At 33.2% G+C, this 24,983-nt stretch overlaps 2 protein-coding genes across 2 annotated transcripts; both read right to left on the bottom strand.

Annotated features, from left to right (window-relative positions):
- Window positions 1–2,963: 2,963 nt before the first annotated feature.
- On the bottom strand, window positions 2,964–16,351 carry LOC142230385 (trypsin eta). Its single transcript, XM_075301033.1, has 5 exons — window positions 16,156–16,351; window positions 9,329–9,524; window positions 8,795–9,080; window positions 3,171–3,396; window positions 2,964–3,107 (listed from the first exon to the last, which is right to left on the bottom strand). Exons 1-5 carry the CDS (start codon window positions 16,211–16,213, stop codon window positions 2,983–2,985), a joined length of 891 nt encoding a protein of 296 aa, XP_075157148.1. The 5' UTR covers window positions 16,214–16,351; the 3' UTR covers window positions 2,964–2,982.
- Window positions 16,352–17,920: 1,569 nt separating this feature from the next.
- Window positions 17,921–22,869, bottom strand: pck (Claudin superfamily protein pickel). Its single transcript, XM_075300484.1, has 4 exons — window positions 22,697–22,869; window positions 22,281–22,489; window positions 18,979–19,174; window positions 17,921–18,919 (listed from the first exon to the last, which is right to left on the bottom strand). The coding sequence occupies exons 1-4, from the start codon at window positions 22,773–22,775 to the stop codon at window positions 18,633–18,635; spliced, it is 771 nt and encodes a 256-aa protein (XP_075156599.1). The 5' UTR covers window positions 22,776–22,869; the 3' UTR covers window positions 17,921–18,632.
- Between the last annotated feature and the right edge of the window lie 2,114 nt (window positions 22,870–24,983).

Below are 24,983 nucleotides of genomic sequence, written 5' to 3'. Positions count from 1 at the left end.
TTTTAGTGAGCCTGAAATATTGGGCTGCCACTATATTGACCTAACCTATATATAATTACTGACCGATATGAACCGATTTTCGCATATTTGTTATGGAACTTTTTGTCAAAATTTCATTGATATAGAAAAATTTTGTCAAAATTTCATTGATATAGAAAAATTTTGTCAAAATTTTATTTCTGTAGAAAATTTTGTCAAAATTTTATTTCTATCGAAAATTTTGTCAAAATTCTATTTCTGTAGAAAATGTAAAAATTTTATTTCTATAGAAAATTTTGTCAAAATTCTATTTCTATAGAAAATATTGTCAAAATTTAATTTATATAGAAAATTTTGTCAAAGCTTCATTTCTATAGAAATTTTTATCAAAATTTTGTTTCTATAAGAAATTTTGTCAAAATTTTATTTCTGTAGAAAATTTTGTCAAAATTTTATTTCCATAGAAAATTTTATCAAAATTTTATTTCCATTGAAAATTTTATCAACATTTTATTTCTAAAGAAATTTTTATCAAAATTTTATTTCTATAAAGGGTGATACGGTCAAAATTTGGTCAAGGGAAAACGCGTGTAAATCGGTGAAATCGTTTATTTAAAAAATCAAATTAAATTTCTTTTTCAAGTTCAATTAGTATACAATTCAGGAAAAATATTCAGTTAGGCTTTCGCTTTTCCAAATCCGAATTGCCGGGCCTTACGCTTGACACCTGCCATCAGATTTTGTACAGCCACCTTGTCCACCTTCTTCGCCGCAGAAAGCCAGTTTGCCTTGAACTGCTGTTCGTCCTTAGCAGTTTTTTGGTCTTCTTTAGGTTCCGCTTGACAATAGCCCAGTATTTCTCAATTGGGCGGAGCTCTGGCGTGTTGGGAGGGTTCTTGTCCTTAGGAAACACCTGCACGTTGTTGGCGGCGTACCACTCCATGGTCTTTTTACCGTAATGGCAAGATGCCAAATCCGGCCAAAACAGTACGGAACAACCGCGTTTCTTCAGGAAAGGCAGCAGACGTTTATTCAAACACTCTTTCACGTACATTTATTGGTTGACAGCCCCGGAAGCTATGAAAATGCTGCTTTTCAAGCCACAGGTACAGATGGCTTGCCAAACCAGATATTTCTTTGCGAACTTTGACAGTTTTATGTGCTTGAAAATATCTGCTACCTTTCCCCTTCCTTTTGCCGTATAAAACTCCTGTCCCGGAAGCTGCTTGTAGTCGGCTTTGACGTAGGTTTCGTCGTCCATTACCACGCAGTCAAACTTCGTCGTGTACAGCCTCCGGGATCGCGCTTTGGCCGTCGTATTTTGTTTATCATCGCGATTTGGAGTCACTACCTTCTTGTAAGTCGATAGTCCGGCTCGTTTTTTGGCTCGATGCACGGTTGTAGACGATACACCCAGCTTATTTGCGGCATCTCGGAGAGAGAGAGAGGTTAGGGTTTCGCTTGAAACTACCGGCAACTCTCTTTGTCGTCTCAGCGGCTTCCGGTTTTCGATTTCCCCCCGATCCAGACTTCCTGGCTGTCGAGAAACGTTCCCCAAACACTTTAATTACATTTTTAACGGTTGATTTGGCAACTTTTAGCGATTTTGCCAGCTTTGCGTGCGAGTAGCTCGGATTTTCGCGATGCGCGAGCAAAATTTTGATACGCTGCTCTTTTTGCTTGGACGGCATTTTGACAACTGAAGAGTGAATTCCAAAATCAAAATAGGAGCAACATTCTACACACACACACCTTCAAAATGAGGGGTGTTCAGGTTTTTGAAATGCAAAATTGAAAGAAATACGTCAAGTTTATATTGACCAAATTTTGACCGTATCACCCTTTAGAAAACTTTGTCAAAATTTTATTTCTTTAGAAAATTTTATCAAAATTATATTATTATAGAAAATTTTGTCAAGATTTTATTTTTATAGAAAAATTTCTCAACATTTTATTTCTATAGAAAATGTTGTCAAAATTTTTTTCTATAAAAAATTTTGTCAAAATTTTATTTCTATAGAAAACTTTGTCAAAATTATATTTCCATAGAAAATTTTGTCAAAATTTTATTTCAATAGAAAATTTTGTTAAAATTTTGTCAACATTTTATTTCTATAGAAAATGGCAAAATTTAATTTCTATCGAAAATTTTGTCAATATTTATTTCTCAAAAAATTTTCTGCAAGATACACTTATAGGAAAAACTGATATTAAAAACAAACACAGAATATCATTTTTCAGTTAGGTTAGGTTAGGTGGCAGCCCGATGTATCAGGCTCACTTAGACTATTCAGTCCATTGTGATACCGCATTGGTGAACTTCTCTCTTATCACTGAGTGCTGCCCGAATCCATGTTAAGCTCAATGACAAGGGACCTCCTTTTTATAGCCGAGTCCGAACGGCGTTCCACATTGCAGTGAAACCACTTAGAGAAGCTTTGAAACCCTCAGTAATGTCACCAGCATTGCTGAGGTGGGATAATCCAGCGCTGAAAACTTTTTTTGGTGTTCGGTCGAAGCAGGAATCGAACCCACGACCTTGTGTATGCAAGGCGGGCATGCTAACCATTGCACCACGGTGGCTCCCGCGGAGCAAGTCAGTTGACTTTTTTCTGTTTTAGAAGACATTCCTGCTGTATCTACTAAAAATTTCTTGTGGTGTAGTATAATATCAAATTTAAATGCTACCAATTCAAGTTGATATTCCATTCCATCAATTACAATTCATCAAGGGTTATTCTTTGTAAAGAGTGAACAGAGCGAAAACCCGGTTTACTTGCTTTTAAAAAATACATAGCAAAATATTGGTATACTTTTAGGCGCTTGGGAGAAGTTTGAGAGAAACATTAATTGTTTGGTTTAAGTTTTTGCAAACATCACTATATTAAATTAGGGCTTGATTCACCTGCCTGTGTGTTGCAAACATACACTCCAACTATAATACCCTACCAACAGTAGTTGTGCAAAGTATAAAAGGAAAAATATAGTTTATGACATTTTTCATTATAAATAGTTTAATACGACTACAAATACTAATAAAATTAAATTAATATTGGATATGCTTTGACGGAAAGCACTATTTCGTTCCATTATCCATTTATAATAATAGGGGACATCAGCATATACACCTATAAGTTTTAAATTAAATTAATATTTTTTGAAGACAAAAACAAACTTTGATCTAATCATACCTGGAAATCCTGGTTGAGCACATCCGGAACCCCAAGAGACAACACCTATTAGAGTATTGTTATAAACTAATGGTCCACCTGAGTCACCTTGACAAGAATCTGTGCCGCCTCTTAAATGGCCGGCGCATAACATGCCATTTAATATGCCATTGATATACGATACGGAACAAACTGTTCGGGATATAGTGGTTACATTTGCCGTAAGTAGTAGTGGGGAGAGCGAATTCTGAAACGAAGAGAAAAATGCATATGATGAGGAATCATATACCATAATTATAATACTTTGTCTAGTTGTAAAAGTACATTTTTAATAAATAAATGAATAAATAAAAATGCATTGTTTACAAAAAAGAGAAAAATGCTAAATTGGGCGAAACCTCCCAACAAAAAAGCGTCGCCAAAAAAGTAGCGAAAATGTTCTTTTTGGATACGGAAGCGGTGCAAAATTGGCGCAGAAGCGATGAATAGGACGAATGTCCACTATTTTAACAGCCGTTGCACTGAATTTGCATCACTTCTTAAGGTGTGATGCGAATTCAGTGTTTTGAGTGTGAATTAAGAATTTTGCGATATTTTGACAAATAATTTTTAAATTTTTATATGACTTTTAATGCATTCTTAGGCTTGTGTGGAACGTTTGACATCAAATATTTTCAAAAATTTCCAATTTTTGTAGAATGGATTTTTCCGTCAAAATTTAAATAATTTTTATTTTTTATTAATTCTTAATCTATTTGAAACAAAAAATTTAGTATTTTCCATTAAAAATACGAAAAAAACAAGTTATAAAAAATTGACTCAAATGAACTCATGTGCAGCTAAAATAAAAAACTTCTTTGAGAGGACATTTTTGCAAGTGCTTTTAAAGTTGTGTCTTTAGAAGAACTTCCAATTTTTTTGGAAATAGAATTACATTGATTATCCCATAAGTTCTTTGAGCCTCAACGCTTAATACGAGAGGGCCGCAATAGAAATTTGCTATCGCGAAGTACACTCTCGTACACAGCCACTGCCACGTACAGGAAATTGGCTCAAATTGCCGCTAATGAAATTTTTTATATAATTTATTGATTTCTTATTGTTTCTGATATTAAAATCTTATTGGATCTACATATTCAATGAAATATAATTATCAGAATAATACTTGTTCAATATATTCAAAGGCTATTTTCTTTCTGATTCGATTCATATGCTCAAAATGAAACAGGTTCCTACGAGTTTGCCTTAGACTGGTTCATACTGGGGTTGGTCAATACACACCAGAAACTAGTTATTTTGTCGGTCCTGGGGTTGTTGATCCACTTCCAGTAGGGATTACACTCGGGGTTTTGTGGGTGTGTTCACAGATTGGACCGATTAATATAAAGGAACCGTCGAAGAAATGGACTCTACCAGAGGAATGTAAGCCAAGACTGTCTCATTGGCCATGAAGGTGATGGCAATCGTTTTCTAATACTCCCATAGTGTCATTCAAGTCGAGTATCTGATGAAGAGTAAAATGATCACAGGGCGAAAAAAAAAACAGCTGCAGATTTGACATCGTACAGTGTTTTAGTTTCCGTAGTATACAAAATATTAGTGGAATGACAAATTTCCTCCGCTTGTTTTGAGACCTGGAGTATATCGATTTAAAAGGAAAAAAGGTTTGAAAATAAATCGCCTCTTTTCCATAAGGTTTGTTCTTTTTTGTGGGCTAAATATTTGTCGAACCATCCTCGTAGCCAACATGATCTTTCGAAATCACAAACTTAGTATTGAACTTTTACAGAATATGAACTGATAAGAAGGTTCTGGGAGCATTACTAAAAATAACACTACAGTCCATACCAGTATACCCGGAATTGTACAGTTATTTTTTTCAACTTTTGAAATTTGACGTTACGATGGCCCAAACCATTACCATAGGCGGCGCTTGAATTCTGTTGACCACCGATGGTAAATTGTGAAGTTGTAAATCCTCAGCTGACCTCTTTGGCAAGTAAACACGACATTTTGTTTGGTAATTTGATTCTTTCCAGTCTAGCTTTTTTGCATTTGCTGTTGCATTTTTGGGAACTTCAAACTCATTTTACAATATGTGATGCATTCGTTCTCGCGTTATGTTCACTATTATGAGATTTTGAACAATACAAAGGATTTATTCGCATTTATATGCTGGAGGGCTCTAACAAAAGTCACTTGTGGTTTTCAAGACAAATATAAAGACATCACACCATCACACTTGAAGTCCATCACGAATAACTTTATTTCTAAATGCAATAGATCAAAATGCTTTTGTAAGCTTGTAAACAATAAAATGAACTGTCACTGGAATAATGCCTCAGTAATGCTGGTGACATTTCTGAGGGTTTCAAAGCTTCTCTAAGTGGTTTCACTGCAATGTGGAACGCCGTTCGGACTTGGCTATAAAAAGGAGGTCCCTTGTCATTGAGCTTAACATGGAATCGGGCAGCACTCAGTGGTATCACAATGGACTGAATAGTCTAAGTGAGCCTGATACATCGGGCTGCAACCTAACCTAACCTAACCTGGAATAAAACTGTCAGACGAACGATCGGTTTAAAAATGATAGCAACCTGAAGTTGGTTTACAATACATATTAGCCACACTGTATGTAGGTATTATGGATACAAAGATGAAAATCGAATATTCAACTAATCGATTTTTTAAAAAGTTTGATAGAAGCTCTAATATATAAAAACAAGTATATACAGCAGTAAGTTCGGCTGGGCCGATTCTTAAACACCCACCACCATGAATCAAATATAATAGTTTCCTTCGAAAATTTCAGGGGGGTTTGATGACAGCTATTTTCCCAAGCAGATCAGTTCAACCCGTACGCTTCCAACAGATAAATGTAAAGATTTTACCTATGAAGACTAGATCAGATTCTGAATTTATACGAACCATTTTTTGTTTGAGTGTTTAAATAATTACGAGAAATAAAATCTGGAAATTTTGCATTCAGTTTTAAGCAATTTTCATGATCAGAGCGTCTTCTATACCCTCAATAAGTGAAATCGGTCTATATGGAGGCCTTACCAAATGGACCGATAAAACTAAATCATATACACTTTGTTATGGGTCTAAAATGCCAGTATATTTTCAATTTGTGGCAAATCGGCCTAAGAAGTAAAATCGGGAGTCCGGTGTAACGGGGCTATACCCAAACATGGAAGTATACACACAGTATTCAGCACATTTAATTGTAGTTCTAGAATGTAGACCCCCATTTGGAGGGCCGGTTTGTAAGGGGGCTATATCAAAAACTGTACCGATACTCAATATATTCGGCACATCTCTTTATGATCCTAGAATACCTCTAGATTTCCAATTTCAAGCAAATTGGATAAAAACTACGGATTCTAGAAGACCAAGAATTAAATCTGGGGATCGGTCTACAAAGGGGCTATATCGAGACATGGTCCGATATCAACATTTTCGGCACATCTCTTTATTTTTCTAGAATACCTCTAGATTTCTAATTTCAGGCAAATTGGATAAAAACTATGGATTCAAGAAGCCTAAGAAGTAAAATCGGGAGATCGGCCTATATGGGGGCTATACCAAAACATGGACCGATACTCACCATTTTCGGCACACCTCTTTAAGGTCCTAGAATACCTCTAGATTTCCGATTTGAGGCGAATTGGGTAAAAATTACGGATTCTAGAAGACCAAGAAGTAAACTCGGGAGATCGGTCTATATGGTGGCTATATAAAAACATGGACCGATAATCACAATTTTCGGCACATCTCTTTATTTTCCTAGAATACTTCTAGATTTCCAATTTCAGGCAAATTGGGTAAAAATTACGGATTCTAGAAGCCGAAGAAGTAAAATCGGAAGATCGGTCTATATGGAGGCTATATCAAAACATGGGCCGGTACTCACCATCTTCGACACACGTCTTTATGGTCCTAGAATACCCCTAGATTTCCAATTTCAGGCAAATTGGATAAAACCTATGGATTCTAGAAGTCCAAGAAGTAAAATCCGAAGATAGGTCTATATGGGGGCTATATCAAAACATGGACCGATACTCTCTATTTTTGGCACACCTCTTTAAGGTCCTATAATAACCCTAGATTTCCAATTTCAGGCAAATTGGGTAAAAACTACGGATTCTAGAAGCCCAAGAAATAAAATCGGGAGATAGGTCTATATGGTGGCAATATCAAAACATGGACCGGTACTCACCATTTTCGGTACACGTCTTTAGGGTCCGAGAGTACCTCTAGATTTCAAATTTCAGGTAAATTGGATTAAAACTAGAGATTATAGAAGCCCAAGAAGTAAAATCGGTCCATATGGTGGTCCTAAAATACTTCTAGATTTCCAATTTCAGGCAAATTGGATAAAAACTACAGTTTTTATAAGCCCAAGACCCCAAATCGGGAGGTCGGTTTATATGGGGACTATATCAAAACATGGACCCATATAGCCCATCTTCGAACTTGACCTGCCTGCAAACAAAAGACGAATCTGTGCCAAATTTCACGGCGATAGCTCCATTATTGAAGGCTGTAGCGTGATTACAACAGACAGACGGACAGACGGGCATGCTTATATCGTCTTAGAATTTCTCCCTGATCAAGAATATATATACTTTATATAGTCGGAAATCAATATTTCGATGTGTTACAAACGGAATGACAAACTTATTATACCCCCGTCACCATTCTATGGTGGTGGGTATAAAAACAGAAGGCTGACTTTTCCAACATTTGAAGAAGTCAAAAACTAGATTTTAAAACAGTTGAAAACTCAAAAAGTCAATTTTTTATAAACTTCGAAAAGCTGATTCCAATCAATATCGACTTTTCATAGACTTTTTAATTGAAAGGTTAATGAGAAGTAGGTGTTTTTAATGAAAAGGGTATGTGAACTAGGGCTTTTATGGAAAAATATCATCAAACGTTCAAACCTTGCGACGCCCACGACCACATTTTTAACAGTCGCATAAGTCGAAATTTGGTGTTTTGTAAAAAAGGCGAAACATCGACTCTTCGAAGTTTTGAGAAGTGCGAAAAGTCGACTAATTGATACATAGTATCTAAATGATACATACACTCATAGAAAAAAGTCTGCTAAAAACAACAGTCGATGTCTGCTGTTATATTTTTGTACTTCAGGGCCCAACGAACAGCAAATCATAAATTTTTTACGTCATAAATTTTCCCCAAAGCATAATTAAGAACCAAAAGTAGTTTTTGGTATATTTTTGCACTGTAATATACTTACAAGCTCCTAAATACGATCAGCAAACATTTTGTTTGCTGTTATGCCTCAATTTGATAAATATTCAGATTTTTGGGCAAATACTATAGATATTCATAAAATATTGTTTTAATTATGTTAGGATAGCTCCTAAGTTGACATTAATATTTGTTTCAGCCAATCTAAAACATGTTTTAGTGTAATCGAGCCTAAAAAATAGCAGACAATGTTTGCTATTTCAGCAAGCAGTGACTGCTGTCCCTTTTTCAGCAGACTTTCTGCTGTTTTAGCAGACTTTTCTGCTGTCCCTACTAACAAATTTCTTTGGGTGTAGTATCCACTCAAGGATTGGATGCCCTAATAACATTGCCATTTAATTTGTCACAACAGTTACTTTACTTACCCTCTCGGTTTTACCCCATCCGGATACTTGGCAAGTCATACCAATTGGTATTGTTTGATTTGACATTGCAATAGGGTGAATTGTTAAATGTGTCGCATTCGGTGGCAATCCCGTCTTTAAAAACATCAAACCAACATCATCACGCATCGTATCCATACTGAAGGTGTTCATATATGAAATTGATTTCACATCTGATACAATTGTCCCATTAACACGCTCAAATCGATTCAAGGTACCCATAACAACGACAAATTCATTAGCTTTACGAAAACGGTTTTTATCAGCACTGTAGAAATGAAAATGAAGAAGAGAACAGAACAGAACAGAAGACAAGATTACATGGACACATTCGTAGAGATATATGAAATAATTTACAACATTTTTGGTAATGAGAGAGGACATCGTATCAACGCATATCATTCTAGAGATAATGGTGAAGTACATATCGTCGACGTAAATCATTTATTGATAGTGGGCAATTCATTCCATCCCTTACTTCTTCCGATCGATGTGAATCACCCAACAATAACTTACTTGTATAGACAATGAGCTGCTGTTAGAACCTTATTGGGACCGATAAGTGACCCACCACAGATGTGACCACTACCAAAGTTACTATCGTAACGTTTTAGTCTTATGGACACAATATATTTGGAGTTTTCCATTTCGGCTTGGGTACCATTGATGATACGAGGTTCAGCTGATTCAGTTTGTGAGATAAGGAGACATGCTAATAGAAAGAAAAATAGAAACAACTATTAAACATTTTACTAATAGAAATTCTTATATGATGACTCAGATTTATAAAGAATCGTACCAGTCATTGTAATGTGAAGATAAAAAAATTTTTTATTCGAATATAAAGTCTAAGTACGCATATCAATTCTATGATCTTCATGATCTAATACTCTCCATTTTCACCGAAATTTTCGCGAAATTAATTCACTAGCATCGGGCAAAGTAAAAAAAAAACAAGTATATAAAGCAGAAAATTCGGCCGGGCCAAATCTTAAATACCCACCACCATGAATCAAATATAATAGTTTACTTTGAAAACCCTTCGTCGTAGTGGGTTACTTGATAATATACAGAATTGTAGGGGGTTTGATGACAAATCTTCTCCGAAGCAAGTCAGTTCCCGAAGACAAACTTTAAAGATTTTACCTATGAAGACCAGATCAGATTCTGGATTTATGAGAACCAATTTTGTTTGAGTTTTAGAGAATTATAAACATATCGTGTATATGATGAAATTACGCCTTGATTTGAAATCTTAAATCTGTAGATTTTTTTCCGCCATTATTTAAACAAATACGATGAGTTAAATCTGGAAATTCTCCTTTCAGTTCCAAGCAAATTTCATGACCATGAAAGAAGTGTTTTTTGAGAAACGTAATTTTAGACAAGCAAAGTTTTTTTTTTTGACACAAATTTTAGAGACAATCGTTGAATAAACGAAAATACTTTATAAAAAAAGGAAATTTCGTTTGTCTAAAATTTCATTATAGATTACTAATTTCCAGCAAATCGTATAAAAACTACGGATTCTAGAAGCCCAAGAAATAAAGCCGGGAGATCTATATTGGGGCTATACCAAAACATGGACCGATAGCCATCATTTGCTACTCACATATTTGTGATCTTAAAATACCTCCAGATTTTCAATTTCAAACAAATCGGCTAAAAAATATAGTCTCTAGACGCCCAAGAATTAAAAATCGAGAGATCAGTCTATATGGGGGTTATAACAAAAAATAGACCTCGATATACCTCAATTTCGGCACACTTATTAGTGGTCTCAAAATACTCGATTTCGAATTTCAGGCAAATCGGGTAATAAATAAAGTTTATAGAAGCTCAAGAATTTCAGGCAAATCGGATGGTAAATATAGTTTCTAGAAGCCCAAGAAGTAAAATCGGGAGATCGGTCTATATGGGGGCTATGCCAAAACATGGACCGATGGGCACCATTTTCGACGCACCTTTTTATGGTCCCAAAAGAACTCTAGATTTTCAATTTCAGGAAAATCGGATAGAAAATACTGTTTCTAGACGCGTAAGAAGCAAAATCGGGAGATCGGTCGATTTGGGGGCTATACCAAAACATGGACCGATACAAACCATTTTCGACACACCTCTTTATAGTCCCACAATACCTCTAGATTTCCAATTTCAGGCAAATCGGATGGTAAATATAGTTTCTAGACGCTCAAGAAGCAAAATCGGGAGATCGGTCTATATGGGAGCTATACCAAAACATGGACCGATACGGACCATTTTTGACACACCTCTTTATGGTTCCAAAATACCTCTAGATTTCCAATTTCAGGCAAATCGCATAGTGAATATAGTTTCTAGGCGCCCAAGAAGCAAAATCGGAGATCGGTCTATATGGGGGCTATACCAAAACATGGACCGATACGGACCATTTTCGACACACCTCTTTATGGTTCCAAAATACCTCTAGTTTTCCAATTTCAAGCAAATCTGATAAAAACTACGGTTTTTATAGGCCCAAGACCCAAAATAGGGAGGTCGGTTTATATGGGGACTATATCAAAACTTGGACCGATATAGTCCATCTTCGAACTTGACCTGTCTGCAAACAAAAAACGAATCTGTGCCAAATTTTGGGACGATAGCGCCATTATTGAAGGCTGTAGCGTGATTACAACAGACAGACAGACAGACAGACGGACAGACGGACATGCTTATATCGTCTTAAAATTTCTCCCTGATCAAGAATATATATACTTTATATAGTCGGAAATCGATATTTCGATGTGTTACAAACGGAATGACAAACTTATTATACCCCCGTCACCATTTTATGGTGGTGGGTATAAAAAGTACTCACTTAACCCTTAAATGCGCACTGTATCTTTTAAGATACAACCAGGAAAAATTCGTATATCTTAAAATGTTGACCGAATTCTATGAAATCAAGTTTGTTGCATTTAAAATATCATAACGCTATTTGAAAAAATATACTTTTTCCGAAAATTTGTAGTACTTCTGAGACTTCTCTATACAATCTGTTCTAAGTTCTTGATCTGTTTGTATAGAGGAATCTAGGAAGTGGCTTATATAGGAATTTAATCTGCCGTTTTAGCTACCATAGATTCGATATGGACTAACTTACAATTTAGTAGACAATGTTGAGAATGTCAAGATACCTTACCATCGGCAACTGTTACCACACCCCATGTAATTCAATTGTGGATAATGGTCTTTATGGTAAAACTTTGTACGCTATTCATAAAATTCGGCTTGGTCGAAGTTTCGGCCATATATACATAAAGAAATATCACCAAAATATTCCCAATTAAAAAGTTGATTGAAGATGAAAACTTTTTCAATTAAAAAAATAATTGATACTATTAACCTTTTAATAAAACTAGAAACATTAAGTCAATTAAGGCAATTATTGATTTTTTTTAATTTCGGAAGAATAAGAAACAATTATGGATATATATTTTTGTTAATTTTTATTTATTTTTTTAAATTAATTTTTGAATCAAACTAAAAAGGATTAAAAATATAATAACAGGTTGGCTGATAACAAAGAAAAACACATTTTTTGTCAAAATTCGTTTTAATTATTCAACATAGTTCCCATCAAGACCAATACAACGATTATAACGACCTTCCAATTTTTTGATACCATTTTGGTAGTACTCCTTCGGTTTTGCCTCAAAATAGGCCTCAGTTTCGGCGATCACCTCTTCATTGCAGCCAAATTTTTTCCCTGCGAGCATCCTTTTGAGGTCTGAGAACAAGAAAAAGTCGCTGGGGGCCAGATCTGGAGAATACGGTGGGTGGGGAAGCAATTCGAAGCCCAATTCATGAATTTTTGTCATAGTTCTCAATGTCTTGTGGCACGGTGCGTTGTCTTGGTGGAACAACACTTTTTTCTTCTTCATATGGGGCCGTTTTGCCGCGTTTTCGACCTTCAAACGCTCCAATAACGCCATATAATAGTCACTGTTGATGGGTTTTCCCTTCTCAAGATAATCGATAAAAATTATTCCATGCGCATCCCAAAAAACAGAGGCCATTACTTTGCCAGCGGACTTTTGAGTCTTTCCACACTTCGGAGACGGTTCACCGGTCGCTGTCCACTCAGCCGACTGTCGATTGGACTCAGGAGTGTAGTGATGGAGCCATGTTCCATCCATGGCTCCATCGACGGAAAAACGCGGGTGTATTACGAGTTAACAGCTGCAAACACCGCTCAGAATCATCAACACGTTGTTGTTTTTGGTCAAATGTGAGCTCGCGCGGCACCCATTTTGCACAGAGCTTCCGCATATCTAAATATTGATGAATAATATAAGCACCACGTTCCTTTGATATCTTTAAGGCCTCTGCTATCTCGATCAACTTCATTTTACGGTCATTCAAAATCATTTTGTGTTTTTTTTTTATGTTTTCGTCGGTAACCACCTCTTTCGGGCGTCCACTGCTTTCACCGTCCTCCGTGCTCATTTCACGACGTTTGAATTTTGCATACCAATAAATTGTTGTTGATTTCCCTGGGGCGGAGTCCGGAAACCATTATCTAGCCAAGTTTTTGCTTCCACCGTATTTTTTCCCTTCAGAAAACAGTATTTTATCAAAACACGAAATTCCTTTTTTTCCATTTTTTCACAATAACAAAAGTCGCTTACAGACGTCAAATTTTGACACGAATCATTTGAAGGTTGGTACTATATAAAAATAATATGCATTTAATACTAGCGACGCCATCTATGTGTCAGACCGGGGACTTATCAGCCAACCTGTTATAGTGATGACAAATAGTTTCGTTTTTAATTGCAAAATTAATTGAATATTGTAATCAACATCAATTAAATATTTGATTGAATCAATTAAAAAATTAATTGAAATGTTCTAATGAAATCAACATAGGCGTAGGAAAGCCTCTGGGGAGGGGGCTTAGAACCCCCAGAAAAATTTTAACCCATCCCCCAGAGTTTATGATTTTCCATTGTTTTTATAATTTCTTATGATTTTTAATGCATTCCAACGCTTGTCCGACCTCGAATATTTTCAAAAATTATCAATTTTTCTAGAATGGATTTTTCATTTTTGTGGCAGAATATGAGAATTTTTTACCTTTTTATTAATTCTTTCTCTTTTTTTCGACCTATTTAACAAAAAAAATATTAACCATTAAAAAATAAAAAAAAACGGATAAAAAATTGAATTAAAAAACTTCCTGTGTAGTTAAAGTAAATAAGTTCTTTGTGAGGACATTTTGGGAATTGCTTTTAAAGTTGTGCGTTTAGAACAACTCCCAAAGTTTTTTGCTGGGAAAAAGTGTGGAACTACTTGTAGTTGCTTTATTATAAATTAATATGTAGAAGTATGATTTTTTATTCATTTTTATAAAAGAAAACATTAATTGAATCTATAACTTCAGTTTATTAATTTTTAGCTAGGGAGGCTAAGAAAATTGTCTAGCTACGCTAATGGAAATCTATTAATTTTTGACGCTCAATTAAAACTGTGATTGATATTATCATTTTCGTGATTGAAGACATTTTGTTAAACTATGTTTAACGAAAATATAATTATGATACACGCCTGATATAAAATATCTAAAACATGAATTGTATTTAAATGAATTTTTTGAATTATCTGAATGAATTTTAAATTTGTATTACTTTCCTATATAAGAAAATCTGTTTCTTACAAAAATGTAACTATAAAGAAATTATTTATACACTATGGGAACTCTTTTTTCCCGCAAGTGGATAAAAAATTTCCCATATATGCGAAAACTACTAAAATTGCATCGCTTACCGTTGAATGTAATCAATCATGGCTTCCCCATTCTATGCTTACCAACATATAGTCATTCCCATAAAAGAGAGTCTAGCGGTAAGACATACTAAACGACAAACAATAACCCCAACTTGAAGTTCTGAAAAACATTTTTTGGTTCTTTTCTTTTATTTTCATATTGGGAACTTTTCTATATCTTTTTATTTACAATCTGTGAGTAATATATAAATTTAATACAGTACTATATCGTAAAACTCACAAGATTGTACAGATTTCATTTAAACATTTAATTGGATCAATTAATTTTGTGATTGAATCAGAAAATTTTTTATGTGTGTATATTTGTTTGCTTTTGAACAATAAAATTAAAAAGATGAGAGAAATATAGCGCTTTATTTTGTTCGATTAAATATCAGCTACCCTGTATATTGCTCTCAATCTGAAGAATGTGCACCTAACCTAACCTATCATACCAATTGAATCCGAATATGTTTGAACATTCTACACACAAAAAAATGTTTTCTGATTCAATCACGAAATTAATTGATCCAATAATTTTTTTTAATTGAAATGTCTTCAATCACAAAAATGATATTTAGACACTAAAAAAATACTTCATTATCAACATAATTGTTTTCCTTAGCTAATTTCAATTAATTTTGTTAATTTATTCAATTAAAAATTTAATTGATGTTGATTGCAAAACTCAATTAATTGTTTTCTCATTAAAAAAAGGTAACTATTTTCAATAACTTTCTTAGCTGACTTAGTGTTTTTAGTTTGATTAAAAAACTGATTGTTTGAAATAAATTTTTAGTTAAAAATTAAAAAATGTCCATCTCTTTTTTTAGTTTTATTAAAAAGTTAAGTGTATCAATTAATTTTTTAATTTGAAATTCTAAAATTTTAAAATCATTGACTTAATTAACTCAATGTTTTTATCCTGATTAAAAAGTTAATTGTACCAATTAATTTATTAATTGAAAAATGTTCAACTTCAAATATTTTGGTGATATTTTTTTCTGTGTACTGAATCTGCAACAATATACTCCAATAAATTTTTTAATCGAGCCAATAAGTTTTTTATTTTGTTATAAGATTTTGTACTTTTTTATAAATAGTTGGAAAGAAACAAATTTTTCGTTTATATATGTTTATTTGGAAATATTATACCACGTTCAAATTTATTTTTTTAGTAAACACGTATGCTTCTGGTGGCTTGTAAACAATATAATTAATTTTTTATAATTTCTAGTTTGACAGCCACCAGTGTGTATAAGTGTATTAATTGCATGTTGGATATACTCTGATACTTTTATAAGTACAAAAAATCTTTAATTAGTAATTAAGAAACTTCTTGGCCATAGATCCACTTCCAGAAAAAAGTTGTTTTTCACTCGTTTTTCCTTTTTTCACCCCGACACTCAACTTTATATACAATTCTTTATATTTTCACTTCTGTAGAAAATTGTTATTTACAAATTTCCAAATTGTCTACGAAATTCAAGAAAAAATAAAATTTCTTAATTCTCAATAAAAATAAATTTAATTTATTTCGTAACATCACATACTTATTGCACTGAGAATAAACCAGAGTAATGAGATTTTTGTTTTGAAATATATAAACATTTTTATTTAGGTTTTTACGGACATATGGCGAAAACAAAAATATTTCTTTTATTTTTTTAATTTTTAGGAAATTTTTAATTGCACTAAGAACCAACAGATTGTTTTGAGTTTCGGCGTTCGACTAATTTGTGGCTATTACAATAAACGTTAAATATTCGTTGTTTTGTGGATTCTTTTTACCATTGATGCAAAAGTATTGATATGATAAGGTTCGAAATTAATCAATTGCAAAACATCCTCTTACCTGGGAAGAAAAATTGAAATCTTATCTAGAATTGTGGTTTTTTGCTACAAAAGAGAGATATGGTTATTGAATGTATGGAATTTTATTTAAGAGAGTTTTGTAAAGAGCCGGAAAATTTGTATTTATCTATTGTATAAGTTTAAGAGCGTACACTCATAGAAACCCTTGTGCTAAAATCAGAAATCGGTTTTAGAACTTTACCCAGGGTATATTCAAGAAAGAAACAAAATTTTGACAAAATTTTTTATAAAAATACAATTTGAAAAAAAAAATTTATAGAAATAAAATTTTCACAAAATTTTCTATACAAATAAAATTGTATCAATTTGTTTCTATAGAAATAAAATTTTGACAAAAATTTCTACCCAGGGTATATTCAAGAAAGAAAGAAAATTTTGACAAAATTTTTTATAAAAATACAATTTGAAAAAAAAAAAATTTATAGAAATAAAATTTTCACAAAATTTTCTATACAAATAAAATTGTATCAATTTGTTTCTATAGAAATACAATTTTACAAAATTTTCTATAGAAACGAAATTTTGACAAAATTTTCTATAGAAATAAAATTTTACAAAAATTTCTATAGAAATAAAATTTTCACAAAATTTTCCATAAAAATAAAATTTTGACCAAATTTTCTATAGATTAATTTTACAAAATTTTCTATAGAAATGAAATTTTGACAAAATTTTCTATAGAAATAAAATTTTGACAAAATTTGCTATAGAAATAAAATTTTCACAAAAGTTTCCATAAAATAAAATTTTGACCAAATTTTCATTAGAAATAAAATTTTGACAAAATTTTCTACAGAAATACAATTTTGACAAAAGTGTTATGAAATACTTCAAAATGAAATTTTCAAATTTGGTAGAATTTTGGTAAAATTTTTTCCAATTATTGTAGATTATTTTTGGCACGAGTGGCAACCGTGCTTAGACCTCGGATGTAAAAACCAAATCATAACAAGTGTTTGATTAAAAAAATAAAATGCCTTATAGTATTAAATGTAAACCAAAATCTGGCGATTATTTTGTTTACTTTTAATGTTTTATTTCTTGTATAGTTTACTGGCCAAATGGGTATTGTGTGGTGTATAGTGTGGTGAGACCCGCAACAGGCATGTATATTTTTTTCGTACTCACATAGTCTGCAGTAGTCAATGCTACTGCTAGTTCATTGTGAATTGACTTGTGAAAGCACTACCTAGGGAAACGTTGGCCGGTTTTCCCTTTTCGCTTTCCCTTTAGAAGTTTGCCATTGTAGTAGTTCATTGGTGGCTTGGTAGATTCGTCGATTTTCAGATTAATAGATATATCGATTTGCACCCACTTAGGCACCGTACAACTTTTCGTCCAACTTTTCCAGACATATCCCAGATTTTGGTCACACCATAATTTATGTTCGACGACATAATCGATACTGCAGCTTATTAATGCGATTTATTATAAAACTCCAAATTATTCTTTTGGTATATTACATCGACAATGTATAATCTTTATTGTATAAAAAATTAAGATACTGTAAAAAAATATTCGAGAAATTGAGTAAAAAAAAAAATGTGGACGGAAAAGGTTACATTTATGGGATACAATAAACCGATATGTACTTTGCGCTACTGTAAACATATAATTATTACATATAAATTCTAAGGCACTTTTGTGTATTGTATAAATATGTTTAGTGGATATAAAAATAATTTGAAGAAAATTATATGCCGTTTAAAAAAATGCTTAAAGTATAATCGGAAAATATTAAATGACGAGTTATAGTCTACTCTGGACATATGAAAAATATTAACTTTGCACACAAACTAATTAGAAACTGCTTATGTATAACCATGTAAATAGTTCAACGTTTTAAAAAAGACTTCCTAATTAGATTTTGTTGGTAAAACGATTCATTCACATCCAATTCTAAATAATTTTATAATATAAAATATATAAAGTATATACAATTTCTTGTTTTATGGAAAATGTATATAAGAAAGTGAAAAAATTGGACGGTATTCTTGTTTAACCGAGATTCTTCGATTGTTGCCAAAACTTAACTTAAAAGAATATAAGCGAAAAGAAATATGTTGCTAATACATACATAAAAGGAATGTGTAGAAGCATAAAACAAATATAAATTTCAGTGACATTTCTAGTTTTACAAGCATTCAATTGTTGCTTATATATAACCGTGTAAACTCCTTGAAGTGCTATGATGATGACGATCAGCTTGATAGCCAGGCTCTTGCATTTCCATTTGCATAACTAAATTCTTTTGTTCGCCACGAATTTCATAAGCTTCACGTGCCTCCCTTTGGAAGATAAATGATGCCAAACCCAATAGTATAAAGGTGACTACGGCCAAAGCATAAGACCAGCCCAAAACATTAAATTTGGGATACATCAGCCAATCACGACGGTAGGCACAACCTCCAAATACGCAAACAGCCAAGAACATAAAGAGAGCTTAATATGTCCAAGAAAATATTAGTCTGGAATAATTTGATTTTATATTTCTTACTTACATGATATTGCAGTTCCAAAATAGGACATTCGAACTAGTAACCATTCGTATTGTAATACAAATTTAAGAGGTAAACGTATGACTGTTAATGCCAATATAATCAGAATAAAGAAGATTATTATAAAGGATAGAGTGACAAAAGCTTGCACAGACATCAACCAGCCAGGTAAAAGCCATTCACGTATAACATAATATTCCTGAAATAGAGAGAAACAATCTGATTAATAAAAACGGTATTAAACTGGTATTTTTAAGGATATGGAAGAAAAATTATATACACCCACTACAATATTTTTAACCCTTATACTACGTTGGGGTCATTTGATGACCCATGTCGTATTTTTCCTCACCGCATTTCTTACTGTTCGAATATAATTAAAAATGTCTATCACGCAGTGCCTGAATTGGTGACATATGCTGAATTCATGCTGAGTAGTAAGAACTTTTAATTATATATAATCCAAAAGTAAAAAATTCGGTGATGAAAAACACGACCTAATACCCAACGTAGTATAAGGGTTAATAAAATAAGGGCATTATAAGACCGACATTTTTAACGATATGGAAGACAAAAAATATATACACCCAAGTCCGAGAACCCATTGCAATTTCTTCACCAATATTCACGATATAACTGAATTCCGCGATGTTTTTTAACTTATCAGGAATCTGATGGGTGTATAAGGTGGAAATTAAAATAAAGTTTTTAATTTATTGTTTTTTTTTTTTTTTTTAATTAAATATCATATTAAATTATTAAACTGGCATGTTTCGCACATGCACTTTCAAGTGAATGTGAATGGAGATTAGTGTATCATGATAAATAAAACTTATAAGCTGTGTGTTAAAAACAATTGTCCACTAAAAAACCAAATTAAAGGTATCCGAAACGCTATGAGATTTAAATTAAATAAAATACAGTGACGGTCGCCTACATTTTGTCCACATTTGGTTTATAAGGTTAATTTTAATGTGTAATATAGCAAACTCTCCTCGACAATTGTCAACATAGTTCGAAAGTTTTTCACTTCTGGTGCGATTCGTTCCAAAAAGGAAACAGATTCCCAAGAGTTTGTCCGAGACTCGTTCATGATTACCCGTCTAGGGAGTGTTCCTACTAAATTGTTCCAGGACGTGTCCTTTGGAATGAGTCCAAGACGTGTCATAAAGTGTAAATTTACCCCGTCAATGACAAACCCATGTTAAAGTGACCGGTCCCTTCCATTGGATTCGTCCATACACACCAGGGACTAGTCCTGTACCGGTCCTGTGGATGATCCATTTCCCCTAGAGTATATCTGTTGCACAAACCATTCAAACGATTTGATTTATTCTCATATATTTCTAATTGCAGGCCGACATGGAGTGAAAGAGTCGTTTTACTTCGAATATTTAAAATGCTCAATGATGTAGTATTTATACAAATTCATGACATCTTTTCTGGATACATTTCGAATATACAACGAAAAAACGAACAAAATACCCGAACCAAAAAAAGTAATCAAACCAACAAAATTAAACACATATAAGATGCGACTTAGCTCCCATATTTGGTGTGGAACTACGCTAAACTTCTGTCAAATGTATTATAAAGTTCACTATTCATCCCTTATTTTTTTTTTTTTGTTAATTTTATCACTTTCCCTTAAACAATCGAGAGAAAGAGCCCAACAAAACACAATTAAGAAATTTTATTTAGACATCAAATGAAATGGTGGTTTTCGCACAGTGGGTAAAAGCAAACTATAGTGAATATATTAATTTGGAATACTAATCAGAGTTTAAATTAATTAGTCTCTTTTTGTAACAATTTTTACCACCAGATTTACAGTCCATCTAAGTTAAAGCCCGGTTAGTGTACATCGAACGAAACTTTCTTGGAGCAACTGCAGTTTATGGGCTCCTCACCAAATTGCTTAAAATTAATATATGTTGTGTCATTCGGTGAACTGATTCCAACGAAGTGACCCATAGCCGGGAAGTTCCCGGGTCTTGAGATATAGCCCCCGAAAGGGTCAAAAAACTTGATATATCTCCTTTGTTTTTTATCCTATCTGAACAAAATTGGCATCGTATGAAAGCCTATTTAATTCACTTTTATACGCCAAACATTTCATAAATAATTAATTTAGTTTGGGAGATATAGATAAAAAATAAAAATTTTACCCCATTTTTTTTAATATTTTCGTTGTATCTCATTTATATAGTTAGAAAGCCTTTTTATATAGTTATAAAGCCTTCATTCTGGCCTTTCAATTGACCTACAACATAGGTCTACTTTTAGCAAAGTTATTGAGCTTTGATTCTGAGTAGGAAAATAAAATTGATTATTACTGAAATAATGTTTTATGTTGTAAGTATTAACCCAAGGGGAGAAAGTGGCCGGCCTTCGGCCGGGGTTTAAGTCTTTCACCTATAGACAGAGTCCAAAGTGGGCTAGTGGGGGAAAGTTGCCGGCCTTCGGAATCAGCTCACCGAATGACACAACACATATGAAATTTACGCAATTCGGTGAGGGGCCCATAAACTGCAGTTGAGCCAAATTAATTGCCCTAATTGTATCTGCAAAAATGCCGTTGGCATTTTTTAAGTATGTTGTAGAATTTAACTACATTTGGTTAAATTAGTAAGAAACTGTCGCCTTGTCTAGAGTTCAGCATGCTTATTGAAAATTTTATTAGGCCTAATCACATCTAAATCGGGACCTCCTCTAAAATTTTTGGAATTGGAAATAACTTTGGAGCATTCTTTTTCAGCAGGCTAAGTGCTTGTCGTGTCACTCAATTAGCCCATTTTTCGTTTTTGTGTAAATGTATAGAATCGATATATTGTTGAATGTAAATCACTTTAAATTGTAAATTGAATACACTGAAACCTCTCAAGCTTGAACACTCTGGACACCTCCCAAACAGTGGCATGTTTTAATATTAACACATTAAAATTTACTTCTCATACCTGGACACCTTTCAAAGTTGGACAAAATTTATTCGACCGTGGGTGTATCCCTTTCAGAGGTTTCACTGTATGTGCCCAACTTCAGTGTTATTTGCCACATAATTAATTTTTATGCAATTTGCCTGTTGTACAAATTTTGTTTTTAGCCACTGTAAATAGATTTTCTTCTTGACGTTGATAGCATGCGTAAAGATAATTCGATTTTCTTTGAATTTTTGATGTCCACCAATTAAAATTAAAAAATCCCATTAATTAATGATTAGTATACAAACCTACAGACTAACACATAGATTGATTATGCTAATAAAATTGAACTTCAGAGGACCCCAAATGTTGACATCTACTTACATGACTGAAAATATTATGGCAACCGGTAAACTTGCGTGGAAATTGATAATTTGGATATACATAATCCTTGAAACAATATTGCCACAATCCCATATTTTTAAAATTGCTATGAGTCTCCTCATACGATTCAATCCAGTAGGGAGAACAGAAAGACATCATCATAAAGAAATATGCAACAAAGGTTACAATTGCACCAAAGACCACACCATCTGAAAAATACAAGATATAAGAATTAAGCAATTGGTAAAATTGATTGGAAATTGAATATGTAGGCCAAGGAATGGGGTATTTAATCCAATATGCATCATAGTTTGTTTGTAAATGTGACCCATTCAATTGTTTTGTTTGGCTCTGCCGCGCCTACAACAACAACTTCCCTATAATTTTTACACACTTGTTGGAATAACTTGACTTACTTGTGGCCCGCGGATAATCATTTTTCTCAGCTCCAGTGTCTGTGGTATCGGTCGATTGTTGCTTTCGAAAATTATGCATTTTACTAAAGAAATCTTTCTTTAATTCTATTTACAATTTTAATAGCAGAAAAGCGTTGTCGTCGTTGTCGTAAAATGTGAAATGAATGAAAAAAACAACACCCTAAAACAGCGATGAAAATACAAGTAGTATGGTACAAATTTATGTACTATTTAAATTTGAGTGATAGCAAAATAGAACTTCGAATCATTTACGTACATTTGGCAATCAATTGTTCATAACTTAAAATTGCAACGATAATCATTTCTGTTTTTAAATATGGTAGTATAAGTTCATATTATTGAAGTTTTGTTAGTTAGTTTTCGATAACTTTGATTTGTCATCCCTGTCAAAACACATGGTTGTTCATGGTAGGTCGAAATAAGTCTTTAGTATAGAATGATACAACCATACAATTCAACTCTGTTTTTATACAAGTAGATAAAACAATACTTTTCAAACTGTAAGCTTCCATGTTATTCAAACTTGTCGCGTTTGTCGTTATTTTAAACGTTTTCAAACTAATATTGATTAGCTAAAATTTTCACCATTCTTTTGTGTAGGAATAGAAATAATATGGAATAAAAATAAGTGATGCGAAATAGCAAAATGTTATTTAGTCAGTAGTCTGAAAGGAAGCTTTGTTCCATAGACATAATGAATCAATAAATAAGTAAACTGTTGAATGATTTAACCGTATAACTGATTAACCGACCTAGAAGACTTTTAGAGGCTCAAGTAATAAAACCGTGGAACAGCCTATATGGGTCATATATAAAAAAAATGCTGATACCAATCTGTTAAAAAATTGGGTCTTCAGAGGCTCAATAAGTAAAATGAGAAATCGGTCAGTAAGTATATTTTGTTCTGAATGTCTTAAAATTTCGAATTATTTTTCTTTGAATTATATGAAAATGCTGGTGAATTCGTTAATAAGAACACGGGGGTTTATTTAGTTCATCGTCTAATGGGGGTAAATAGCCCGAGATTTCAGAGAAGTCTCATGTAGAATTGCGTGTTCAAGAGGCTCAATAAGTAAAATAAGGCCATAGGTCGGTATGTATTTGTTCTGAATGTCAACGAATTTCGAAGTATATTTCTTATGGAAATATGAAAATGTTGGCGAATTCGCTCAACAGAGTCCATCATCTAATGAGTGGTAAGATATCCCGAGATTTCAGAGAATTCTGATATAAAATTGCGTCTTCATGAGGACATCGGTATATATGGGAGCTATAGAAAAACATGGATCGATGTGGCCTCTAGCTAGATAGAGAGTTTGACCTCTGTATGTACTATGCTACATCCATCAATAATACCGCTATGATCAGTCCAATATTATCACAATAGACGAATTTTGTCTCTAGACTCTTAAACGTAAGAAGGGCCTTCCTGATCTTTCAATGTAAATTGCAGACTATTCCGAGTGATAGGAATTGAAAAATTGAAAGAATAGAGAAGTTTGCAGAGGGAAAATACTTAGAACTGTCGCCAAAATTACTAAGGGCTGTAACGATTATTGAAAAAACTTTTTATTAAGCCAATCTGTATAATTGTATATAAAGATTATCTGCCGACTTTTCTATCGGACATAGTGTTGGTATGACTAGGGGAATTTAAATCAGGAGATTGATTTACATGGGGCTATGTCCAAAAAGGGCAATCATAGCTTGGAACTTGAACAGTCCGACAAGCTGTCGGCATATCGACACAGTGACTAGAGCAACGCCAGATACACCATCGGAATACGTATTAAAATTTGGAGTTTGATTTATGTGAGGATATATCCCAAAATGGAATCTATATCCGAACTTGAAAAGTCTGCATTATCTCCAATATTGTATGTTATAGAGTGATTACAGTCGGACAGGGAGTCGATATATCGACACAGTGTTGGTATTACTAGAGAATTGCTGGAAACTCCATCGGTATAAGAATTCAAATAAAGAGATCGTTTTAAATGGGGCTATAATCTGCATTATATTCAACAACGAAGGTTATAGAGTAAATAAGTCGAACAGGCTATCGGTATATCAGCACAGTGTTGGTATGACTAGAGGAATGCCAGATACTCAATCGGAATAAGAACTCAAATCAGGAGATTGATTTAACTCAAAATTAACAGCCTATCCTTAAACTTGACCTACCTGCATTATCTTTACAATTGAAGGTTATAGAGTGATTACAGCGGGAGAGGCTATCGACAGACTGTCTGTATATCGAAAACTC

Source organism: Haematobia irritans, chromosome 3 (genome assembly GCF_050003625.1).
Source record: "Haematobia irritans isolate KBUSLIRL chromosome 3, ASM5000362v1, whole genome shotgun sequence".
NCBI classification, from domain to species: domain Eukaryota; kingdom Metazoa; phylum Arthropoda; class Insecta; order Diptera; family Muscidae; genus Haematobia; species Haematobia irritans.
This window is presented reverse-complemented; position numbering and strand designations above follow the sequence as displayed.